This window comes from Cynocephalus volans, chromosome 8, assembly GCF_027409185.1.
Source record: "Cynocephalus volans isolate mCynVol1 chromosome 8, mCynVol1.pri, whole genome shotgun sequence".
In the NCBI taxonomy this organism is placed as follows: Eukaryota; Metazoa; Chordata; class Mammalia; order Dermoptera; family Cynocephalidae; genus Cynocephalus; species Cynocephalus volans.
Genome location: NC_084467.1, coordinates 19,114,224 through 19,137,187, shown reverse-complemented (window position 1 = coordinate 19,137,187; position 22,964 = coordinate 19,114,224). Strand labels below are relative to the sequence as shown.

Sequence of the window (22,964 nt, the reverse complement as noted above, 5' to 3'; positions counted from 1 at the left end):
TTCAGATTGGGAGACCTGCAAGGTCCCTTCCTGGCCCTGACATCTGTGGGTCTGCATTCAAGTAACAGCACTGAGGCGTGTGCGGAGGTTGTGTGTGGCGTGGGGCCACTTCCGAGTTGGCTCCTCGCCTAGAGCCGACACCAAGGGGTCTGAGGGTTCAGATGCTCAGGCCTCACAGCTCCTTAAGGATGATCTGAATCTTTCCGTCCAGCTCCCCCATGTCCAGTAGAAAGGCTACATGGTTGCTGTAATGCTGAATAATGTTGTTGTCCATGTTGACTAAGATCCTGGAAGAGAGAAGGAGATGCAGTTGGAATATGGAAGGCCCCTCCTTGTTTTCTGGCCCTCTGAGTGACAAGGATGACAGTGATTGTTAATACTCAGTAGGTCCCTGCAATGTTTCAGGCACCTCACAAACCTTCCCTCTGATCCTCAAAACAACCTGCAAAGTGGGTATTCACAGGCCTCCTTTACAGGGCAGGGCAAGATGCCTAAGTGGCCAAGTCACAACTCAAACCCAGGCCTGCTGGCTACCACACCCACAGCCACCATGCCAGATTGCCTCTCTCCTGACACACATGAGTATGGTCACATATGAGCAACTAAATATGCAGATCTGAGGGAGACACAATGCTCCTTCACTGGATTGAGGTGACTCGGACATACAGTATGAGTTCGGGTCCAGGAGGTATGGCGGTTTGGGTTCAACAGGAGGCTATGATGTGCCACTCAGTTGTGCCTGTCGGAGCCAGAGGCAGTGCCACACAAGTCCCCTCTCAGTTCCATCCCCATGAAGCTGAAATCTCAGAGGAAATTGTAAATAGACTTCAGGGGCTTGGCCATCCCTCTTTAGATGAGCACCTGTGCCACCTGAGAGAGACAGAACTTCCACGGCTATGACCCCTGCAGGGGCTCAAAGCTACAGTTTATATCAAAGGGTACCCCTCTAGGAGCTTTCTCCTTGATGAAGGACCCATCAAGATGTGATATGAGCTGATCACACATCACCTTTCTCTTTGTCCCTTCCCTGCTAAGTCTTCTGACCATGTAATAAAGTTGGGTGTAGCTCCCATCCACCCACTCATCCACCCACCCATCCATCCACCCACCCATCCATCCACCCACCCATCCATCCATCCACCCACTCATCCACCCACCCATCCATCCATCTACCCACGCACTCATCCACCCACCCATTCACCCATACATTCACTGTCCACACAGCCACCTGTCCATCTACCCATTCATCCATTCATCCCACTAGCATTTGCTAAAGCCTTTCGAGGTGCATAGCCTTGCTCCAAACAAAAGGGCCATATGGAGCTGAATTAGACCTAGATCCTGCCCTCTAGGAGTTTAGAATCTGGCATGGACTGGGAGAATGAATCTTTATAACCATATTACTCTAGTTCATAAATGGGGAAGCTGAGGTTCAAAGAAACACAGTCATTTGCCCAAGGTCACAGAGTTAATAGATGGCAGAGCTGGGATTTGAATCTAGACCCTTGTCTTTTTCCACTGTATCATTTTTTTGGAAAGGAAAAAGAAAAGCTCTATAAGTTAGGAAGTGGCATATATAAGGAAAGTAAAATACAGGGCTGGGAGAGAGCTCAGATAGGGGCAAGATTATTTTAAGTGGGACAGGAGTGGCAGGTAGATGTCTGCTTTCATGAGGACCCCATAGGAAAGGGCAATGGAGGGAGCGGTGAGCCAACCCCACAGCCTACGTCCAGCTGCCTCTGCCAGCACCAGCCAAGCAGCTGCTACTTTCAGGAAGAAGGTCTGGGCTCAGGCCCCCAGAGACTGGTGCTGACTGCCAATGTTTAGTTGCAGGATCCCCTTTCCTTGGGTCCTGTTTGGAGTTCCTTCATTTCACAGAGAGATCTTTGTCTGGGGGCTGGAGGCTGGGAACAGACCAGAAGAGACCAGGACTGGGCAGAGGGGTGGGTACTGTGACAGTGTCAGGGCCATTTGTCTGTTTTGTACAGTGGCATTTATTGGGTGCTTCTGGGTGCCAGGCACTGTATAAGTGCCCTACGTGCACCAACTTGAAGGCTGATGTCTACTCCCTGGTAGGGCCTCCCAATGGGCCTAGACTCATGCCTGTGCAGAAAGGGTCCCAGACTGGCTCACAGAACCCTCCCCTCAGAGGTCAATGACAGCTGGGCCCTGAGAGGCCCAGGAACCACTGTCACAGAATGCAGGCCTCTTATCACTTCCCAGCTTCTGTTTTCTCTCCTGGGTTTCATTAAACCCCTGGCCATCTGCCAGCTAAAACAATGTATTTGTTAATCTTTCAAGCACTCAGTGGTGCTTATAAGCCTGATTGTATCTACCTTTGTCCAGAGGACTTTGGGGAAGGTTTCGTGAAAATAAAGTAGGCCACTGATTAGAATTTCCTGTTTCTCAGATGAGGGCTCTGAGGGAAGGCAGCAGAAGAGCCTGGCCTCTCCTCTCCCATGAAGTTTTTTGGGGAATATTCTCCTTCAGACATTTCAGACAGTCCTGGGGCTGAGGTTTTCACGGCTGTAGGGGGTGGGTGTGCGTGCCTCTGCAGGGCTGCTGAATGACGCCCTAGGCTCCGGAGCTGGGTGAAGAAACTGGCCGGCGTGTCCACAGCTTTTATTTGCACATTGCTTAGCAGGTACAGGAGTAAGCAGGAGGCGAGAGGAAATAGTGGGCACATGCATAGGCTTTAGACAGACCTGGTACCTACTCTGGACCTCAATTTCCTCATCTGGACAAATAGAGATAATCATATCAAGCTCAAAGGGTCAATGAGATGATGCCTGGGAGTTATTCAGCCCGGTGCCTAGTGCTAGTGCGTAGGAAGTACTCCACCAATGGAAGTTACTATAATTATGATTTAAATAACTGGCTGGGGCTTAAGGAAGCCTCTGGCAACTCAGCCAGTGGGACTGGGGGAGGGCATCTTTGTATGCATACCCTCCCCACCCCCTGCCCCTGCACGCACACACACAACTGTACCCAAAGGCATTTCTCGGCCCCTCCTCAGCTAGGGATGGGATTTGTGAGAGAGGCCTGTGGCAGGCAGGGCTGGAGCCAGGGGGCGTGGGCACAGGCACCGAAGGGGAAGTGAGGCTGGGCCTGTCTGGGCAAAGCGGAGTCTGCCCTTGGCCATGAAGTGGATTCCGCTCTAGAGAGCATGTGAGCCCCAGTTTGAAACCGAAACTTAGGAAAAAAACATACACACACACACCCAAAAATAGACTCTAGACACTCATACAACCAAAACCAATTGGATTCCCAGGGGCTGCAGGGATGGACACCTTCCCCCCACTCCACTCTTCTATGGGAGGCTAGGGGGAACCAAAAAGGAGGGAGGGAGGCAGGGCGGGCCTGTGAGGAAGGAGGCCAGGCCCCTGGGCCTGATTAGATGCAGCTTCAGCTTGAATACAAAACCTGCCTCACTTTGCAGTCTTCTAAAAAGTGAAACCAATAGGCAATAGCCATGGGCAAATGCCTGAGCACCTTCCAGTAGCTACTATGAAGTGTAACTGGAGTTTGACTACCCAGAGCAGGAGGATCAAGTCTGAGCTATGGGCAGAGGGTCAGGGAGTATTTTCCAGGGCCTGGTCCTGGGTCCTCTGGGCTGGGAACGGCCCTGGACTGGTGAAGTGACTTAGTCATGAAGGGCTGCAAAGGCCCAGCTCGCTGGCTCTTACCAAGGGACTAGAGCCTGGGAGGACAGTCATCGTGGGTCCCTCTCCCTCCCCTCTCAACCAAGGGATCTCCTCAGCAGACAACAGAGTGCTGTGGTCCCCAGGAGCCCATGGCACCAGGTGCTGACTGGCCCCCTGGAGGGTACAGCTTTGTCACCTCCTGCCTAGTCCAGCCTGAAGGTGGAGGAGGCCATGGAGCATCCTTGGCTGTGCCCCCCTCAAAGCAACCCCCAGTCTCAACTCCCTTTCCATACTCATTGCCAGCCAGCCCCTCCTGCCCCCAACTCTGCCAGTAGCAACATGGTTGGGCCTTTCTGACTCTGTGCCTTTGCTCTATTGCTCCTGCCTCCTGAACACTGCTTATCACCCCTGGGCCTCAGTTTCCCTATTTTTAAAAAGCAGGTAATGGTATCTATCTCTTTGTGTGGCTGAGAGGTTAAATGAGAGGTGCCTAACCCAGCATCTGACACATAGTAGACAGTCAAGTGAATGGTGGTCACTAGACTCATTATCAGTATAATCAAATGAGTTAGTTATCCAGTGGCCTTGGGACTTGAATGTGGCTCTTCTGATGCATGACCCTGAGCTTCCCCCTCCACCCCAGGAGGTCATGTATAAAGACCCTCTACCTGTCTCCCACTCCCAGCCTTCCCAATAGGGATCAATGTCTGATCTCTGCAGGTGGAGGGATAACCAGTGGCCTTGGCCTGACTGGGGAGCTCTCCACCCCAATTCTCTATCCCCTCAGCCTCTCCACGAAGAAGGCCAAGTACAAACCCTCCTGGGCACTGAGCAGCAAGCAGGTGGGAGGGTTGAACTTGGCACTTACCCTCGCTTGCATTTCTTGTAGACTTTGTAAATGTTCTCTTCAGGGAACCCGTACTTCTCAGATATCTGGAAGAAAACAGTAGAGGGTTCACTGCCTGCTGCCAAAACTGGATTTATAAGTCTTTTTTCTTTTTCTTGTTTGTGTGTTGTTGTTGGTTTTTTGTTTTTGTTTTTGTTTTTTTTTTAGTTTATGAAGGATCTAGAATGTCATGCTAAGGTGTTTAGACTGAATCTATAGGTAATGGGAGCCACTGAAGGTTTTTAAGCAGAAGGCATAATCAGATTTGCATGTTAAACAGATCACACTAGCTGCAACGTGTTTCTCCACGCTGGGGAGGTGAAAAGGTAGAGGCTTCTGCAAAGACCCTCACAAGAAATGGCCAGATTCCAGACATATTGAAGAAAGTAAAAGATCTGAAGACGCATGGATGTGGAAGAATGCGAGGAGTCAGAGGTCAAGCAGGTAGACAGGTGGTGGGTAAGGTGGAGGATGTGCTGTTCCTTTCCATCAGGCATAAGGAAAGAAGTGCAGGTTTGGGGCAGATAGCCAGTCCCACCCACTGCGCTCCAGAGGTAACAACCATTAGAGAGGGAATCAAATCAAATATGTTTGTTCTAGGTGGTTAGATGAGGCTTCAAGCTCAGGCCCTCTGATCTTCACTTCTTGCCAGGGCCCCAGAGCCCTCTGTCCTCTCTGTGGTCTCCAGACCCTTTGATGACTCTCCCACCTCCAAAACCTCTCTCTTCCTCCTCACCTACAGACATCTCTAAGACCCTCCTCACTTTTAGGGCCCTCTATTGCCGTCCTCCTCCCCAACCCCTCTGCGAACCTTCCCATCTCTGCATGTTTCATCGTCTGGCTGCCCCTCACCCTCCACGCCCACATATAAGCTTCTTTCTTCCCTCTTGCCTTTCCTGGTCCCTACGTCTCCAGCCCAGAGCCTGAGTCTCAGCTGCCCCGCCCTGCAACCCACTATGCCAGTCTTTTATATCATCACTTTTTACTTCAGGATTATTAAAGTACTATATATCCATATGGTGGAAAATTATGAAGAAAATTACAATCATCCATAATCCTGTTTCCCAGAGATAAACACTATTAACATCTGGGTGTCTGCCTTCCTATCTTTTGGCCATGTGTATAGATATTTTTATATTCCACATAGATGATTTTAGGTAACTCCTTTTACTCATCATCATATTATAAGCCTTCCCATATCACAACAAATACTTGGCAAACAGCATTTTTAAGTGGCTGTAAAATATCCTAAAGAGCATCTACTGCTTCCCTTAACTCTTGCCTATTGTCAGGCAGGATACATTTGGATTGTTCCAGTGCTAAGGGCTCTACCATCCACCAGCTGGGTGACCTTGTGCAAACTACTTGTGGAGACAGTAACAGTGCCTACCTCACAGGTGGCTAGCAGAATTAAATGGATCGATCCACATGAAACACATAGGACAGCTCCTGGCATGTACCTCAGCAAATGGCCATTGTTATTATTTAGAAGTGGAGCACTGGGGATGCTCACTGCCCTGCTGTGAGGGGGATAACCTCAATATCTCCCCCTTCTAGGCAGAGATTATGAGCCCTATTTGATGGGGGAGCATACTGAGCTTGAAGAGGATAAGCCATGCACCCGAGGACTAGAGCCCAGGTTGACTGACTCCATCACATCGCAAAGTGTTGGAGCTTATTCTGCAGATGAGAAGATGGGCTGAGAGGTTTTTTGAGCCGCCTGTGTGAGCTTACACAGCCAGAGTCAGCCCTTTTCTCCCCAGAGCTCCCAAAGTTTTCTTTAGCAGATAATCTAGTCTGGTCCCAGCTCTACCACCTGGAGTTGCAGAGCTTTGAATAGGTCATCTTCTCTGAGCCTCAGTTTCCTCATGTGTGAAGTGGGCATAGTAATGGGATGTACACATAGGGTGGTTCTGCATGTGAACTGAGGCGATTATGTAAAGGGCCCAGTGCCTGTCCCATGGTAAGAGCTCAGTAGAACATTGGTGTATTTAGTAGTATCGGCTGCCTCAAAGCTGCAGTGAACCTCAGGCCACCAGTTCCAGGTGGAGGTAGTTGTCTCTGGGCATTTTAGGAAGAGGATTAGGTTTAGTTTCTCAGTTATCTCTGCCTTGACAGAGATCTTTTCAGGCAAGAAAAGCTCCTAGACTATGCTAGAAGCTACCAGAAATATCTCAAATCAATCTGAGGAAGAATTTAGGAACTTTCTAATCCTAAGTTGAACAAATTGTATAAAGACAGCATGGGCTGCCCCAGAAGGTAGTGAGCTCTCCATCTCTGTATGTGTACAAGTCAAGAGTGGGCACCCACTTGGAACAGCTGCTGGGAAATGAGCTCAAGCACCAGATGGGGAGCTGACCCTTCAAGGTACTGTCCAACCCAAAGATTCTGTGTCTATATTCAAGTGATATTAATGGCCTTTCGTGAGCCAAATTTCCTGGGGCTGATGCCAAGCAGGATTGATGGTATGTAAAGAGAACAAGGCAGAATAGCAGAGTGGAGAGAGCTTGGGCTAGAATCCCAGCTTTGTCACTTTGAGCTGAGTAACCTTGGCCAGTCACCTGACCTCTTGGAGGCTGTTTCCTGGTGGAAAATAAGATAGTAATAGTCCCACTTTTCAGGATGAGCCAGCAAAGGCAGCGTTCCTGACCAAATGCCTAGCACACAGGGGTCTTCAATAAAAGGTAGCTCATGTTATAATTAGATTCATTTTTCCTTCCTCCAGCCTGCGATCTTGAAACCAACTGGCTTTCCTGAGTGGTCTGACCTTCAAGCATGGCTGGCCCTGGCGGAGGCTGTGTTTGTTCACTTTTTGGCTGAGCCATGAAGCTGCTGTGGCTTTTGTTTGGGGCTGGGCTGTTTCACCGGCTCTCTGGCAGTTTGGGGGTTGGGGAAGGTCTCCTTGGCCAGACGCTGCCTTCAGCCACCCCAGCCAGAAACCCCCAGCCAACCACAAGCAGGAGGAATGAGGCCCCCTGGGAAAGAAAAAAGAACGTCTCTGGGGCCTGGCCTTTTTGGGTTTCATTCCCATTAAAACAGAAACAAGTTTGCAAAGCCAACAGAAAGCCCTGGCCTGTCAGACAGCAGCCATCAGATTAAGGAGGATTTATGGTGTGTGCGGCTCCCAGGGTGGAGCCAGGGTTCTGGATGGGAGATAACATCACAGAGGCAAACCCCCACCAGCAGGGCCCCGTGGCCCCCACACACACATGGGGTGGGACAGGTAGGCCACCAGAAAGCCGTGGCCCCCACACACACATGGGGTGGGACAGGTAGGCCACCAGAAAGCCAACGTTCCAGGATTTTCCTTCTTAGAGCCTACCTGTGGGAAATCAGAACTGTGTGGTGAAGAGTAGGGGACAGGACCCCAGAGGAGGGACCAGCCAAGGCAAGCAGGGTCCACAGGCATCTTACCGCATTCCTTAGCCCCTTCAGATCCGGGGTCTTCAACATGAGGGCATCAAACACCTCCTCAGTCTCCCTCCGCACGTACAAAAGAACTGCAAAGCAAAGGGTGGCTTTCTGAGGCACATATCGGACAACGGGCCCAGGAACATCTCAGGGACGGGAAGTCTTAAAAAATATTACTTTAATATAAGATTAATTTCTGCTGAGGGTCTGTACCCAGTGGGAAACACTGCACCAACTTTGCAGTCCTCATGTACCTTCTTAGACTGTGCTCATTTAGGCGGGTTTGGATCCCCTGCTCTACTACCCACCAGCTGGGAGACCTTGAAGAGGTGCTTTTAACATCATGAAGCCTCACTTTATTTGTATGTAAAATGGGATCCCCATTTCACAGAGTTGTGATGGGAATTGATGACAATATTTGGAAACACCGAGGGCAGGCCAAAGCTCAATTCATGGTGGTTGGAAGCTTCTGATCGTGGAGGCTGGTGGTTTCTTCCTGATGGTCAGCTACAGCCAACAGAGATTTGGGCTTGTCCCCTCCTCTGCCAGGAGGTCACCGATTTAGAGTCAGACATCGAAACCCCACCCCATTCCCACCATTAGAGAAAGTAGGGGGACTTGCCTGGCATAATGAACCTGTTGCCTATACTAGCTGCCCCAGGACGCCCATGTCCAAACGAGGTCAAAGGAGGCAGAAGCCCTCCAGCCCGCTCTCCAGGCAGCCTGGGTGCCCTCCTTACCCCCCATGCCCAAGTCTTAGCCAAACTCAGCTACAGTGAGTAAAGCAGCCCCTCGTGCCCTCCTTCCTGGGGTTGGTCCTGCCCCAACTGCTTAGGCCAGGATCAGTGTTGCAGACTTTGGGAAGGGCCTCACAGGGAGGGGGAGCTGGGTGGGCTCTGAGAGCAGATGGGGAGGGAAAGAGGCTACCTCTCTGAAGGTCGTCTTCCTTGGCCTGCTTGGAGGGCAGAGGCTCAAACTCCTCCGCGAAGGGCGAGCAGGTGCGCTTGAGAGGCAGCCTGTGGGATGGCAAGGAGGGCTGTGTGAGGAGCCGGGGAGCAGACCAGAGGCTGAAGGACCCTGCTGGGCCTCAGGGGCCCTAGAGGTGGGGGAGACCTCATGTGGTTGGGCGCAAAGCAGTGGGATAATGGTAAGTAGAAGGCTGGCTGGGTTCAAATCCCAGCCCTGCCACACATTAGCTGCGTGAGCTGGGGTGAGTTCCTCAGCCTCTTAGTGACCCCATCTATAAAATGGGGGTGATGGTAAAGGAATAACAGTACTTCATAAAGTTGTCGTGAGGCTGCAGGAGAGAATGCATACTGCTCTTAGCACAGTGTGTGACACAAAATATGGCCTCAATAAATATGGACTGTTACCATCATCAACCTTGTTCTTTTTTTAAAGAATCAGGTTAGACGTGAGGCAGCGAGGAGGAATTGTGGGTTATGGAGTAAGACAGACCTGGGTTCCAGTCCTGCCTCTGCTACGTAATAGCTGTGTGACTAGGAGTCACTTCACTTCTCTGAGCCTCAGTTTCCTCATGCATGAAGAAGAGCAATAGCCTCTCCTTGCCTATGTTGCCGGGACTGTTGTGAGGTGATAAGTGACATAATTTGGTGTGAAAGCGCCATATGAAAAGTACATCCTGTTTATAGGAAGAAACGGATAATAAAAACAAATGATCTCTATTAAGTGCTTTCCCATTTACAGAGATCCTGCATATATACAGTACCCTCTCATATCTGCCTCACCCTCACGGGGCTCTTTTCCTCGCCTGACAAATTTGCAGGCTCAGGTTCAGACAGGTGAAGGGACTGCTAATGGCACTGAGGCTGTGTCTGACCAAGGGAAGGACACAGAGGCCCTTCCTAAGCCAAAGGGGCACCAGCCCCTCCATCACCTCTGGTAGGTGTGTGTTGGGGGAAGGCACAGGGGGCTTTAATCCCCTAAATCCTTCAGCACAGCTTCCCTCCTTGCTCTCTAAATCTGTACCACCATCTCAGAGGTTTTTTCTTTCTCTTTTTACAAGCGGGTGTCTCGCCAGAGATTCGTCAACTTTTCACATAAAGCAACCCCATAAAAACCCAGGCAGTTTCAATGAGAAAGGAGAATGAACCTCGCTTGGGGGTTGGGGGCAGAATCTCCTGGCTACATCCTCTGGCCCCAGGCACTAGTTGAGGGTAGGAGAGGGAAAGGCAGGCTTGGGGCAGTGCAGTAGGTACAGGGAGCATGGGAGAGGAGGTAAGGCCCTTGGCTGCTTCTCTCCATACCTGTTGGAGCTGCTGTGTCCTGCCGAGAGGACTACCTGCAATGAAGAGAAAAAGACATTTTCCATCACATGCGGGAAGATAAGAGGAGCTCTCTGCTGCTGGAGGCTTTCTGGAAGGAACATTCTTTGGTGGGGAGGAGGCAGATGCGATTTCCATGCCTTTCCAGCCCATTCTACTCAGATAAGTCCCCTTAAGTGAGCTGAGATCTTGAATTGAAAGGGCTCACCCAGCCCAAGCTGGGTAAGTCAGGGACTCAGCGAGCACATAGGAGGTGATAAAGAAAGGCTGGCAGAGCAGTGAGCCCCCTGAGCCCCAGCACACCTGGAGTGCTGGGAGCTGCAGCTGGTCCTGTAGCTGGCAACTAGGCAGCTGGAGCTGAGGCAAAGGGGGCGAGGGGAAGAGGTACCCTCTTGAACACTACTGTGCACCTGGCACTACTACTACTGTGCTGTCTGCTGCAGTCCTCGCCCAGTCCTGAGAGGTGAAAAGTCAACGCCCAATAGGACACAGAGCCTCCCGAGGCAGCACGCTTAGCAGGAGGCAGAGTCAGGGCTTAGACTCAGGCTCTCTGCTCACTCTGCTTCCCTGGGCTTCCCCTCTCCCAGGCTTCCCCCACAGATTAGCTGTCAACCTGGCCATAGGTGCCTTAATCCTGAGTGGTCATCTCCCTACTTTGTTTGGGGAGAGAGAGAGGGAGGAACCAAGAGAAAATGGGTTAATGCAGCTTCTTGTGCTGCGGAGGCCACCGTGCCGTTTCCAGGGCGGTGAGGAGAGGACGCAGAAGTGCTTTCCATGTGTGCCAAGGGCTACCTCAGTACTGGCTGCTCTTCTCAGCTCCATCATGCACCTCACTGTCCTAAGTCAATACACTAAACACATCTTGTACCCCAAGGCCTGTTTTGGCAACATTCCCACTGAAACAGTGGTGAACTGTGCCCTCGATGGAAGGGTATGGTCAGATTGTTTAATGTGGCAGCAAACTAGGAGACATTGGCTTGTTGTGGGGCCTCATCTGGAAAAGGGGACAAGCACAGTCTCTGCCTCCCAGGATGGTTGTAAGAGGAAGGGAGCGATGCAGCCAAGGGCTTGGCTCAGCCCATGCCTGGCTCCCAGCTTGAGCTGGAGGAGCTAGAGGTGTGGGGCCTGGAGTCTAAACCAGGTGCCTCAGTCCAAATATTGACTTTGCCACATACTAGCTGTGTAATTTAGGGGAGTTTCTTAACCTCTCTGTGCCTCCAAATCCAAGGAGACAGTATGACTGACTTTGCAGGGCTGTAGTGAGGAGATAATGCACAGGGAGCACTAGGAGCAAGCAAGCTTGCTACCTGGACTGTAGCAAGTGCACGAGGGTTGCCATGACAATTGTTGTCACTCAGCTTCAATGTGGCTGCCACTGAAACTGGGGCTCAGCTATCAAAAACCTCCTCTGAGTGTGCCCCAAGCATGACCATTTCAATGGTTATAAAGTCCATTTCCTCATCAACATTCTTCTCTTCAATAGAATAGGTCACTGAAGTTATATGACCATATATATATTTTTGAAACCCCTAGGATTCAATAAAAGTATTTTTATTTTTAAAATATCAGGACTTATGAACATCTCAATTGGCCTATACTGGCTGAGGGGCAGTTGCTCTCACTGGTCTGTGCTAGGGCAGGCCTCCCTCAGGCTGGGACCCTCTCTCAGGACCCCCTACCCAGCCCATGGCCCTCACCCCTCCAGGGCGCTGCAGGCTGGAGAAGTGCACATTCGGGATGAACAGCACTGGCGGGGTCTCCAGGTCAGCCTCAGGCCGCAGGTAGGTGGTCTCATTTCCCCTGAAGCCCGACAGCAGGCAGCCCTTGATGCCTGATGGGAAAAGAAAACCAGTGCCCTGAGGTCCCTCCACTCAGGCCGCCAGCCTCTCCCCTCTAGTCTCCTTCTCCCCTCCAGCCCAGCCGAGCCCACCCAGTCCCTGGCCAATCCCCACTGACCACTGTTGGTGGAGTCAGGACACTTGACCTTCCTCCGGAACTGCTTACGCTCGTCATCTCGCATCTTCCTCTCAGCTCCCTGCAGGAGAGAAGGGGAGGGGTCACCAAGAGCCTTGGGAGAGGCTGGTACACAAGATGCTGGTTTGCATTTTAAGTATGGGCCACACTTCTGGTCCTGCTTTTTTCCGACAACAAGACCAGGAAATGAAAGGTACCAGCCCTGCCTGCCTGAGGTCAGCATAGGCAGTGAGAGAGACAGACAGACACACAGATATAGGGATGAGAAGGAGAGAAGGAGAAGAGAGAGAGACAAAGAGACAAAAGAGAAATGGAGAGAGTTGGAGAGAGAAGAGAAGAAATAGAACAGTGAGGAAGACAGACAAAGAGAGGGAGAGTTACAGAGATCCAGAAAGAGATCTTCAGAAACTTCAGAAAAAGAAAGCCCAGAGAGACAGAGGAAGATACACAGAGAGAGACAGAGACAGACCAATAACAAGCACATGGAGAGAGACATTCAGAGAGCAAGAAACAGAGAGAGACAGACACACCCAGAAAGGCTGGGAGGATGCACACAGGTCAGGCCTGACCCTTTTCCCTCCCAGGACTCAGTAGAGGGTCTGACTGCCCCAGCCACCTTGTCACAGAAGATCTTGATCTGGCAGACAGCGCGGTGTACCAGGCGTTCAGTGCCTGAGCCACAGTCATAGGTGTCAATCTGCAGGTTTAGGGGGACACCCTTCACCCCCTTCTGTGAGGAGAAGTCTGTGCTCAGGCAGTTGACCCCGATGAACACCTGGGGACAGGAGGGAGCTGTGTAAGTGGGCTGCCAAGGTCACCATCCCCACCATCCCACAACAATCCTGTTTCTTGAGCCTTCTGTGTGCTTGGTGAGCACCCTTAAGCCTTACAAGGCCCCTGGAAGGCAAACATCACCACCCCTCTTTTATAGATGGGGAATTTGGGCGATATAGCTTCCACTAGATTGCCAAGGGCAGCCCAATGGATTGAGCCCCTGGTATGGATATTTAAGGGTCTTTTAGGGACTTAAAATCCAGACCCTTATTTTTCTGAAACTCAGAGCAAGGAGGTAGAGAAGGGCCAAATCCCCCCTTCTCCCAGCTTAGGGAGACCACTTTCCTGCTGGCCCAGAGACACAGAGGTGAGGCACAGCTCCTTTTCACCCCAAGTACCAGCTCCAGCTAGGGCCAGACCCTCTATCAAGAGATTCCTTCAGTCCATTTGGTCCCACCCCCAAACAGCAAGGGAGCCATCTCGGTCACCACCCATCTTACTGCAGAAGAAGTGAAGGCTCTGTGCAGGGATACAACTTGCTGACATCCCCCAGGGAGTCAGGTAGGGGGGCATACCAAAATGAACCTGGACATGGAGCTACCCAGACCTGGGACGGGAAGCTGGGCTCTGCCACTCACTAGTCATGTGGCTTTAGACAAATCCTTTAACCTCACTGAGCCTTGGTTTCCTTATCTGCAAAATAGGGATAATTAAATCTATCTCGCATGGCTGCAGAGTGTAGAGCACTTAGTGAGCTTGGCATGTAGTCACTGCTCGGCATGTTGTGTGTTATTGTGAGAGGGACAGCTGGAGTCTTGACCCAAAGCCTGTGCCCAACTGGTGGTAGCCTGGGGCCGTCTCAGGTGGGCAAGCCCTAGCAAGGTCACCTGGTGATTGTCTACCTGCAGACTTGTACCAGGGGCTCCAGGGCCAGAGCCCACCCCAGGCTGGCCCCTGTTCTTTAGGACATTTCCCTTGGAAATGACCCTAATGTGAACAGCAGTGGTGGGGTGGGGTGCCAGAACAGACCCCCTTCCTTCCCAGCTGTGGGGGCCAGGCCCCCGGCACATGCCAGACATACCTCCCCCTCAGCCAGCTCAGCTCTAATGCAGCCCCCACCCAGCTCGCACCTGAGAAAGACCCAAGCCTGGGGGCTTAAGAAGCTGTGAGAAAATCCCCACCGAAACCTACCTCTCCCTTCCCACGAAACTTTCCCCACCTCCCTGAACCAGAGGCCCCAGCTCCTCCTCCAGCCCCTAGAGTCTGTTTGAATAATAATAATCCCCCCATCTTCGTGCTTCCCTTTGTGTTTTTAGATCGCCTTCACCGTTTTTGTTTTTTTTTTTTTTCCAGACAACCCGGCTGCCCCGTGAGGCAGGCAGGGAGGCTGGGGTTAGCTCCCCAGACCGTCCAGGTCAGAAATGCCCTTGAGATGAGCTGGACCCCACCTGGGTGGGTGACGTAAGCCCAGTCCAGGGATGGTAAGGGACAGGCCTAAAGTCACCCAGCCCCTGACTCCCAGACTTGTGCCCTTTCTATTATGCCAGCTCTCCAAACAGAAAACCAAGACACGGAGAGGCCCATAAGCACATGGCAAGCTGGTGGCTGGGCTCAAGCACTAATGCTGTAAGAATCTTAAAGCTTAGTGGCTGGCATGAAGAAAGGCACCAGCAGCCTCTCTGATGGGCCCACCACTGTTCTGGTCTCTTAGACATGCATGCTTTCATGGAATCTTCACAATAATCCTAGCAGATTACAGTTCCATTTTATGTGCTCAGAGAAATGAGATGACTGGGATTGGAGCCCTCGGTGACCAGACTCCTAAGTATTTTTCCTGAAACATTCTGCACTGGCCTAGAAGTCAGGATACTTGGGTGCCACCAGCAGCTTGCTATGTGACCTTGTACAAGGCTTGGTTTTCCCATCTGGTAAATGGATTGGATTAATAACAACAGCCACCACTTATGCGCCAGGCCCGTGCTCTTCCTTTTACCTATCTCGCCTGATCCTTACTACAACATATCAGCTGGTGCTATGATTACATTCCCATTTTATAACCAAGAAAACTGAGGCTCAGAGGGAGCATGGCATTGGTCCAAAGTCACACAGTTGGTTCGAAGAGCTGGGATGTGGGCCCAGCTTGACTGCTCCAGAGCCTTGGCTTCTACACCCCTCTTCCAGTGGGGTGCCCTCTTCAGAGCAAATGCCATGATTCTAGGTGCACGCAATACTTTCCCCCAGGATGGGGACTTCCTGGTGGCCCAGTCCCATACCAGCTACCACCCCCAGCACTGACCTTGGCTTCCTCATTGATATTCCACACAAAGGACAGAGCATTATAGGCCACCTCCTCAATGTTCTGCACCGTGTTGAAGTTTTCTTTGCAGTCAGCTGAAACCACAGGAGGCCAGCAGGAGAGTCAGGAGGGAAGGAAGTTGGGGGCACTTTGGGGAAGAGGCATTTAGAAACTGGGCCTCATTCTTGGCAGGGGAGTGCATCCCCTGCCCCGAGAACCATGCTTCAGTCCAGGGAGGAAAATGGATTATTGTGCCCTGGATTACAGATGGGAAAACAGGTCCAGCCTGGGAAGCATATTTGCCCACCCCAAAGGGAATCCCTTGCTTTGCCAACTAGGCCAGTCCCCTCATTTTTGGGTGGAGGTTATACTTTTCATCAGGATTGGAATTTAGGAGATCTCCCAGATAAAGCAGCAGTACTAAGAATAACAACAGGATAGGGGTAGTAATAGCAGTAGCAAAAGGAGAAGTACTGGCAACTGCTATTTACCAAATGCTTACAATATGGCAAACTCTCAGTTCATCCTCACAACTACACTATGAATATTTGGTTTATACATGAGGAAAATGAAGCAGCTCAGAGAGGTTTGGTCACTTGCCCAAGGTCACACCACTAATAAAAGGCAGAGCAAGGACTGAAGCTCAGATCTGTCTGGCTCTTGAACCCACGGTCCTACCCATTCTGCTCTCCCGCCTCTCAGATAAGTCATTGAATAGTTCCCTATTTAAATAATGTTCTCCAGTATACATGGCTCCAAACCAGAAATCAGCACTGTAGGCAGGTAGGGTAGCTGGGCTCTTTTTTTTTTTTTTTTTTTTTTTTGACAAGTGAGCAAACTGAGGCTCAGGGAGGGGAGGTGTGTGACATAGGTCACACAACCAGGAAGAGAGTGATGGAGCCAGAACCTGGAGACTAGAGGGTAGGCTGAGCCTCCCACCTATTTCAGGGCCTGGGACAGGGACAAGGAAACACACAGAGGACCTTCCCTCTGCCCCTACCTGCTGCACAGCCCAAGGTTCCCAGCTCCCAAAGCAGATGTGCTCTTGTGCTGTGCCTCAAGCTTTCCGAACCACCCGCTGCCTGCACTGTTATCTTATGCATTTGTGTCTCCATCAGCCAAGCCCCCTGATGGGGACAAATAGGCCAGCATATCAGGGGCCTATTTATCTGACACTGCTGGGGTGCTCAGGGCCCTGTTTATCCTAAAGCAACACAGAAAAGAGGCCCTGCTTCTAGTCAACAGATGCAAATCCCTGCAAACCCCACAGTGTTTGACCAGGAGACAGAGGTCAGAGGGGGCTGGGGAGAGAGAAGTGTAGCCAGAAAGAGGCCTGGTTGGTGTGGGGTGGGGGGAGACGGAGACTGGGATGGGGGCTTGGGCAGGCTCTCACCCACATCGATGACCCGCTGCTTCGCAGTAGGTTGCCGGGAATGCCAGTGCTTCCAGAACCGCAACTGCTCTACCGGGACCTTCTCATTGTCGAAGACAACCATCACCACACTCTGTGAGCACAGCAGGTCACTGTCACCCCCAAGCTCAAGGGAGTGCCAGGCAGTCCTGGTCCCTTCCCAGAGCCTGGGTACAGTGGCCGTGCCCCTTTGCCTCAGTTTCCCTCACCCCATGGCAATGGGCTATTATTGAACAGCCTCTCCCTGGGGTCCCTGGCTTGCGTGACCAGCAGGCATGTCTTGCCACATTCCACCCCCTTCCCAAGCAGATCCAGGGCCAATGTACCTTGACTTTGTTGGAGGACAGGGCAAGGCCTTTGCCACCTCCTGGGGTCCGCAGAGTGACAGGGTAGAATTGGCCCTTGTTGAGGTAGGCCATGGGTGACTCGCCTGACTTGATGTGGATTGCTTTAGGGGAGCCCAGGGTGTATTCGAAGTCACTGCAGGGAGGAGAGAGAGGACAGTGAAGCAAGGCTCACAGGCAGGAGCATCCCTGAGGGCAGAGGCACAGGAAGCCTGAAGCTACATTATGGACTTGCTGTGTGACCTCGGTCAGTCACTTTACTTCCTTGGACCTCAGTTTCCATATTTTTGGAGTTCTATTTAATGGCTTTGTTGAGCCACAATCCTACTGAATAATGAGGTCCCAGTGAAAATCGGAGAGACCCCTGAGGTATGACAAAGCCACAAGGGAGACTAAGGGCAAGAGAACCTCAGTTTTCTAATAGGTGGCTAAGCTCTGAGCTCCCCATCACAGCCCGGGAAAGCAATGTGGAAATCATTCTCTCTCTTTTTAACTGCTTTTACTCCCCTCTTTTCATTCACTGATTATGCCTGCTATGTTCTGGGGGCAGTTGGGGCTATATTTGCAGCCCTCTGCCTGTTGCCCAGATGGCTAAGGGTCCAGAGGGGCCAAGTTACCTTTTGAGGCTGGGATAGTCCTCTGGACATGGGGGTTCCGGGGATGTTTTCAGGATATCTGGGAAGAGCAGCGACTGCAGAGAAACACAATCCCGAGAGAATAAATGGCCATGTTCAGGCTGCTGGGGCTTAGCCCAGGGCTGCACATACAACTGTGCGGGTTGTGCAGTGCACAATTTGAACAACAGTACATGGCAGCCCTGCCCCAGCTCTGGGACTCTTTCTCTCATGCATTCCAAAGCTCTGACCTTCCCTCCATCTTCTCTCCTTCTGCACATGCACACTCATATCCAGGGATGCTGTGAGGGGTACTGGGATAGGCCCTCACCTCTTGTGGGTCTTCTTTGAAGGTGCTGTCTGGCTGCCAGCGCTGTGTGGGAGGCACCCCATGAATGCTCTCAAACAGGGTGTTGAGGGAGCCGTTATCATACATATCACTGGTGGGCAACAGGTAGCTGTCCACAGAGCCAGCTTCCAGCTTGCTAGGACCTGGGGGGAGTGGAGCTCCTTTGCCAGCAGTGGACACGGCCCCCTCCAAGCTCATCAGGTTATTCTTCTTGAGCAGATCTGGGTACTCTGGGGTTGCAGACACATTCTCTGTCAGGAATTTCATGAGATGCGTGGGGCTTTCAAGAGGGGTGAGGTCTGTCTCATATTCCGTGCCATGGTAGTACCTGGGGAGAGAGAGGAAGGGCTGAGTGAGTGCACCTCTTCTCTCTGGGGGCAGAAGGGGTTCCCTGGCTGGACTGGAAGGTGACCATCACACTGACCCACTGATCTTCTTTGATCCAATGTAATGCCTGAACAACATGCATGAAGCAAGATGCTGCAGAAGGAAGGCCAATTTGTCACAGGGATAAGCAGGGAGGAGAGGGTTGAGAATGGAACCAAGTCCAGGCTCAGAGTCGAAGGGAAACATCTGTTTTACTGGTTACAGTACTTGTTAATTAAAAAAACTGAAAGTTTAATCATTTATTTCTTAGCTAGGGTCAAATGTCCCCACTTCAAAATAACTCTACTGAGTCATCTCGTGGGGGTATGTATGGGGTTGGGGGTGTGTCTGTGAGTACAGGTAGTGTATGTTTAGAAAAAGATTTGGAAGGATGTACCCCAAACTATTCAGGGGGATAGGGGTGTAGGATTACAGGAAACTTTTACTTTTTACTTTATCCAATTCTATAGAGCTTGAATCTTTCACAAGAAATAGGTATTGCTTTTGTAATCCCAAGAGCTAATAACATTTTAAAAAATTAGTTTTGAGAAAGGCCCCCACACACCCAAACCCACTGTTCCTAGCAGTGGAGTGGAGGTGACCCTGAGCCAGCTGCATGCTCACGCTGGATTATGTGAAGAACTGTGATGCCTGCCTTAGCAGTTTAGATTTTCCAGAAGGCAGAGAGGGGCCAAGAAGGCTTCCCAGCAGAGGCCTTACACAGTCATTTTTGAGAGGTCACCTGACTGGCTGGGAAGGAGAAAGTGGAGAAAGAGAGGCAAAGTCCTTCCAGTACCCATCTGGCCACGAGCATGACCTGGGCTGCTTCTTACAAGGAAAGGAACACTGGTGCCCCAAGGCAATAATGCCAGGCCAGGGCCAAGGGAAGAAGTACGGGAACTCAAATGTCCCCTCCCGGGTCTCCCTCCCCAAGAGGCTGCACAGAAGAGGGTTTTGGAGCTGGGACAGAAAAGCTGCCTCCAGGGCTTTTCTACTGCTATGGCTTTGAAGTTTGTTTTCAGTAAACTCCAGCCTGCATGGCCTGCAGGGATCTGGAGTATATGTGTGTATATGTGCATATGTGTGCATGCATGAGCATGCATGTGCATGTGCGAATGTGTGTGCATGTGTGTGTTCAAGCAGAGTTTCATTATGACTTTCACGGGCTCTAGGCTCTTCTGCCTTCATAGGCTTCTTTAAAAATATCTTTCACAATTGCACTGGCATAAAAACAAATATAATCCAGGCTGAATTATAATAATTTTTTCTTCCGATTTTAAAAGAAATTAAAACACTTTCATGGGCCCCTAAAAGTACTATGGGCCCTAGACACCTGCACCTCCTGTGCCTAATGGGTAAGTCAGCCCTGTGTCAAAGAGGCCCGAGGTGGAGGTGGGGAAGAAGAGGCAGAGATGGCGTTGGTGAGCCTCACCTCTTCCCTTGGTCATTCCGACCCCCGGTGCTGGAGGACAGTATCCGCTTCTCCTTGGGCCCCTGAGAGGAGAGGAAAGAAGGATTTATGAATGGCTCTTGGCTATGATGTGGCTGTTAAGAGCCTCAGCCCTCTCCTGTGCCCTTGGCCAGGCAGGGGAGCAATCTCGGTTGCTAGGAGAAAACCCATGAGTCCTTCAAGTTGGCAGGAGCTCTGCCATCATTTAGTCTGAGCCCCACATTAGGGAGTGAGAAGAAGTACTTCAAGCTTAGCAATTAAGGAGCATGGAATTTGGAGTCAGGCAGGCCTTGCTTAAGTCCTAGCTTTGCTGCTTAAAAGGGCTCTGTGACTTTGAATAAATGACTGCACCTCTCTGAGACTCAGTTTCTTCATAAGTCTATTGGGAGATTATAACACCTACTTCAAGGGGATCATGATGATTTATTAATAAAAATAACACTCACTGTGTACCAAGTGACTTCCATGCTTTAATTTAACCCTCACAACCACTCCAAGATATCTACTAATATCATCACCATTATACGGATGAGGAAACTGAGGCCCAGAGAGGTTCTATTGTCTTAGTGGTTAGAAGCATGGACTCTGAATCCAGATTCTTTGGGTTCAATTCCCAGATCTACCACATACTGGCTGTGTGACCTGGAGCAAGTCTCTTAACCTCTCTGACCTCGCATCCTCATCTGTAAAAATAATAACAATACCTCCCTCAGGGACTGTTGTGAGTGCTTAGTACGAGTGAAGGCACCAGGCACAGTGCCAGACCCTCAGTAAGAAAGGGAAGTAGTCACCCTTTAGCACTATATTGCCCAAAGCCACATTTGTGGCAGGACTAGGTCTCAAACTCCCAATTGGATGCCCTTTCCACACCATCAGACTGTGTCCTCACTATCCACAGGGCATCTCTAATTCCAAAGTGCTCTGGGATGGGGAGGGCAGCGTGGGTATTTCTTGGAGCAATCACCCAGCCCAGAGATAGTAAGTAAGTTTGCTGACTTGTTACAATTCAGATAGAGAAAGGGGCTGCCTGGAGTACTATATTAACAAAGATTCTGCAGCCTCCTGTACCCTCAGTGAGAATGCAGGCTATAAGCCATTAGCAATGTCTGGCACAGGAACTGGAGGTGAGGAGTGTGCGTGTGTGATGTTGTGTTATGTACCTGTGATTGCTGACTGGCCCAAGCCTCACTTGTCAGATATGGGAGGATCTAATTACCATTCTCAGGAACCAACAGCCTCCCAGAGTCAAGGCCAAGGCCCTGGAAACAATTAGAGAGCAAGAAAAGATGGTCTGTCAGGAGGTGTTACAGTGCCTATAATAGCGGCAGGGGCAGGAAAGACAGTAAGACACTCAGGAGAGGAAGAGGTGATGTGTCAGGATGGCATTCAAGAGAAGGTGGGCCTTGAGAAGGGCCCCAAAGGAAGGGAATGGATTATAGAGCAAAAGGTATATTCCAGGTGGTGGGGCTGGAATAGGCAGGTGGAGATAAAAGGGAAACATATGATCCAATGCGGCAGAAAGAAGATGGCAGGTTGGGGGTGCTGCTATGACGGAAAGTGCTTGGCTGAGTCAAGGGGTGAGTCAGGCATTCATCCACTTAATCAATACGTGTCATACACTGTGTGGCAGACTATATGGGTGCTGGGACTCAGTAATGATCACAGTGTGGTTCTTGCCTTCTAGGAGCTCAGTCTTGTGGGAGAGAGAGAGAAATAAAAGTGCAAATAACAAATTTCTAGGGATACAGTCAAAGATGATAATGGTGGTTGCTTAGAGTGCCCAGATGAGGCAAAGAATGGGAGACCCAAGAAAGCCTTCTTTCTCCCTGCTCAATGAATGAATGAATCAGGTGACATTTAAGCTAAGAGTAGGGTAGAGCCAGGGAAAAAGGAGAGGGTGTCAGGCAAAGGGAACAGCATGTGCAAAAGGCCAGTGGTGAAGGACTGGGTGTGGTCTTAGTCGGCTATTGAGCCATGAGGCCTGAAAGTAAAGACACAACACTCAGAAGGGGACATGCCCAGAGGGGGCGAACATACCATGTAGTAATCATAAAGGAAGCTCAGGGCTGCAACGCTGTCATCATCCCCATTGACTCTCATCATGGCCTTTGTGGCGGCTGTCAAGGGGTTTTCCAGGTACGTCTTCCAGGCCTCATCCTCACTAGTGTAAGGGAACTTCTGGAAGTTGACTGGATCATTCTTTAGCAGCCGCACAGACCTGAAACTGAAGGCAAGCAAGGAGTGTCAAATTTAGGCTATCCAAAAGGAAGGTCCTTGACTGGGCAGCCTCAAGCCAATGCCCAGGGATTCAGAGAGTTACTAGCCTTAAAAACTTGAAACTGTTTCTTCTGCCACCAGTAGGCAATGTGGGGCAGTGGAATGGACCTGAACTCTGGAGCTAGATCAATACCAAATGTTGCCATGTAGAAGCTGTAGACCTGGGACTCAGTTCCCTCATCTACAGTATGAGGACAGTATGATCTTGCAAGGCTACAGAGAGTACTCAATAAAACGCTTCACTGGCAGACATTTATTCAAGGGAAATTAGTGTAACAGGATGGGAAACGACAATGACAAGCAGCAAAAAGTAAAATTTCCAGAAAACCCAACAGGAATTCTTCTAAAGAAGTTGACCTCAAAACTGTGAAAAACACAGAAGGTTACAGATCATTTTGAGTCAGTGAGAAAGCATGGCAAATGACAGAGATCACCAGCACAAGGAAGCCCTTAGGCAGAACCTGGTCCTGCAAAATGGCATTTCAGGCCAACGTTTATTGTAGAGTGCCCGAGCAGCTGCTCAGATGCCAGGAACTGCAGTTACTGAGCACTGTCCTGAGAAGCTTGGAGAAATACAAAGCACTGGAGCCCAACAGACAAGCCACATGGACTCAAGGGAAAGAGATCAGGAAAGGTTTTTTGGAGGAGGAAGACATCTCTGGAGGAACAGGAATGGGGACATAATACGGAATAATGATGATGATAAAAATTTCTAATCTTTATTGAGCATTGACCACGCTTTAGGAACTGAGCTAAGCACTTTTCATGAATTATCATCTCACTTAATTCTCACAACCACCCTGTAAGGCAAGTACTATTATTCTTATTTTACAGTGGAAGAAACTAAAGCTCAGAAAAGTTAAGGGAGTCACCCAAGGTCCCA

General features: G+C 50.5%; 1 protein-coding gene across 1 annotated transcript; it reads right to left on the bottom strand.

The window, feature by feature from the left end:
- Positions 1 to 172: 172 nt before the first annotated feature.
- Positions 173 to 21,922, bottom strand: GRHL3 (grainyhead like transcription factor 3). The gene is made up of 15 exons (XM_063106209.1): positions 21,842 to 21,922; positions 19,787 to 19,848; positions 17,971 to 18,316; positions 17,643 to 17,716; positions 17,008 to 17,161; positions 16,664 to 16,775; positions 15,271 to 15,365; positions 12,817 to 12,975; positions 12,183 to 12,261; positions 11,924 to 12,057; positions 10,209 to 10,243; positions 8,869 to 8,957; positions 7,945 to 8,030; positions 4,513 to 4,577; positions 173 to 287 (listed from the first exon to the last, which is right to left on the bottom strand). Exons 1-15 carry the CDS (start codon positions 21,905 to 21,907, stop codon positions 173 to 175), a joined length of 1,671 nt encoding a protein of 556 aa, XP_062962279.1. The 5' UTR covers positions 21,908 to 21,922.
- Between the last annotated feature and the right edge of the window lie 1,042 nt (positions 21,923 to 22,964).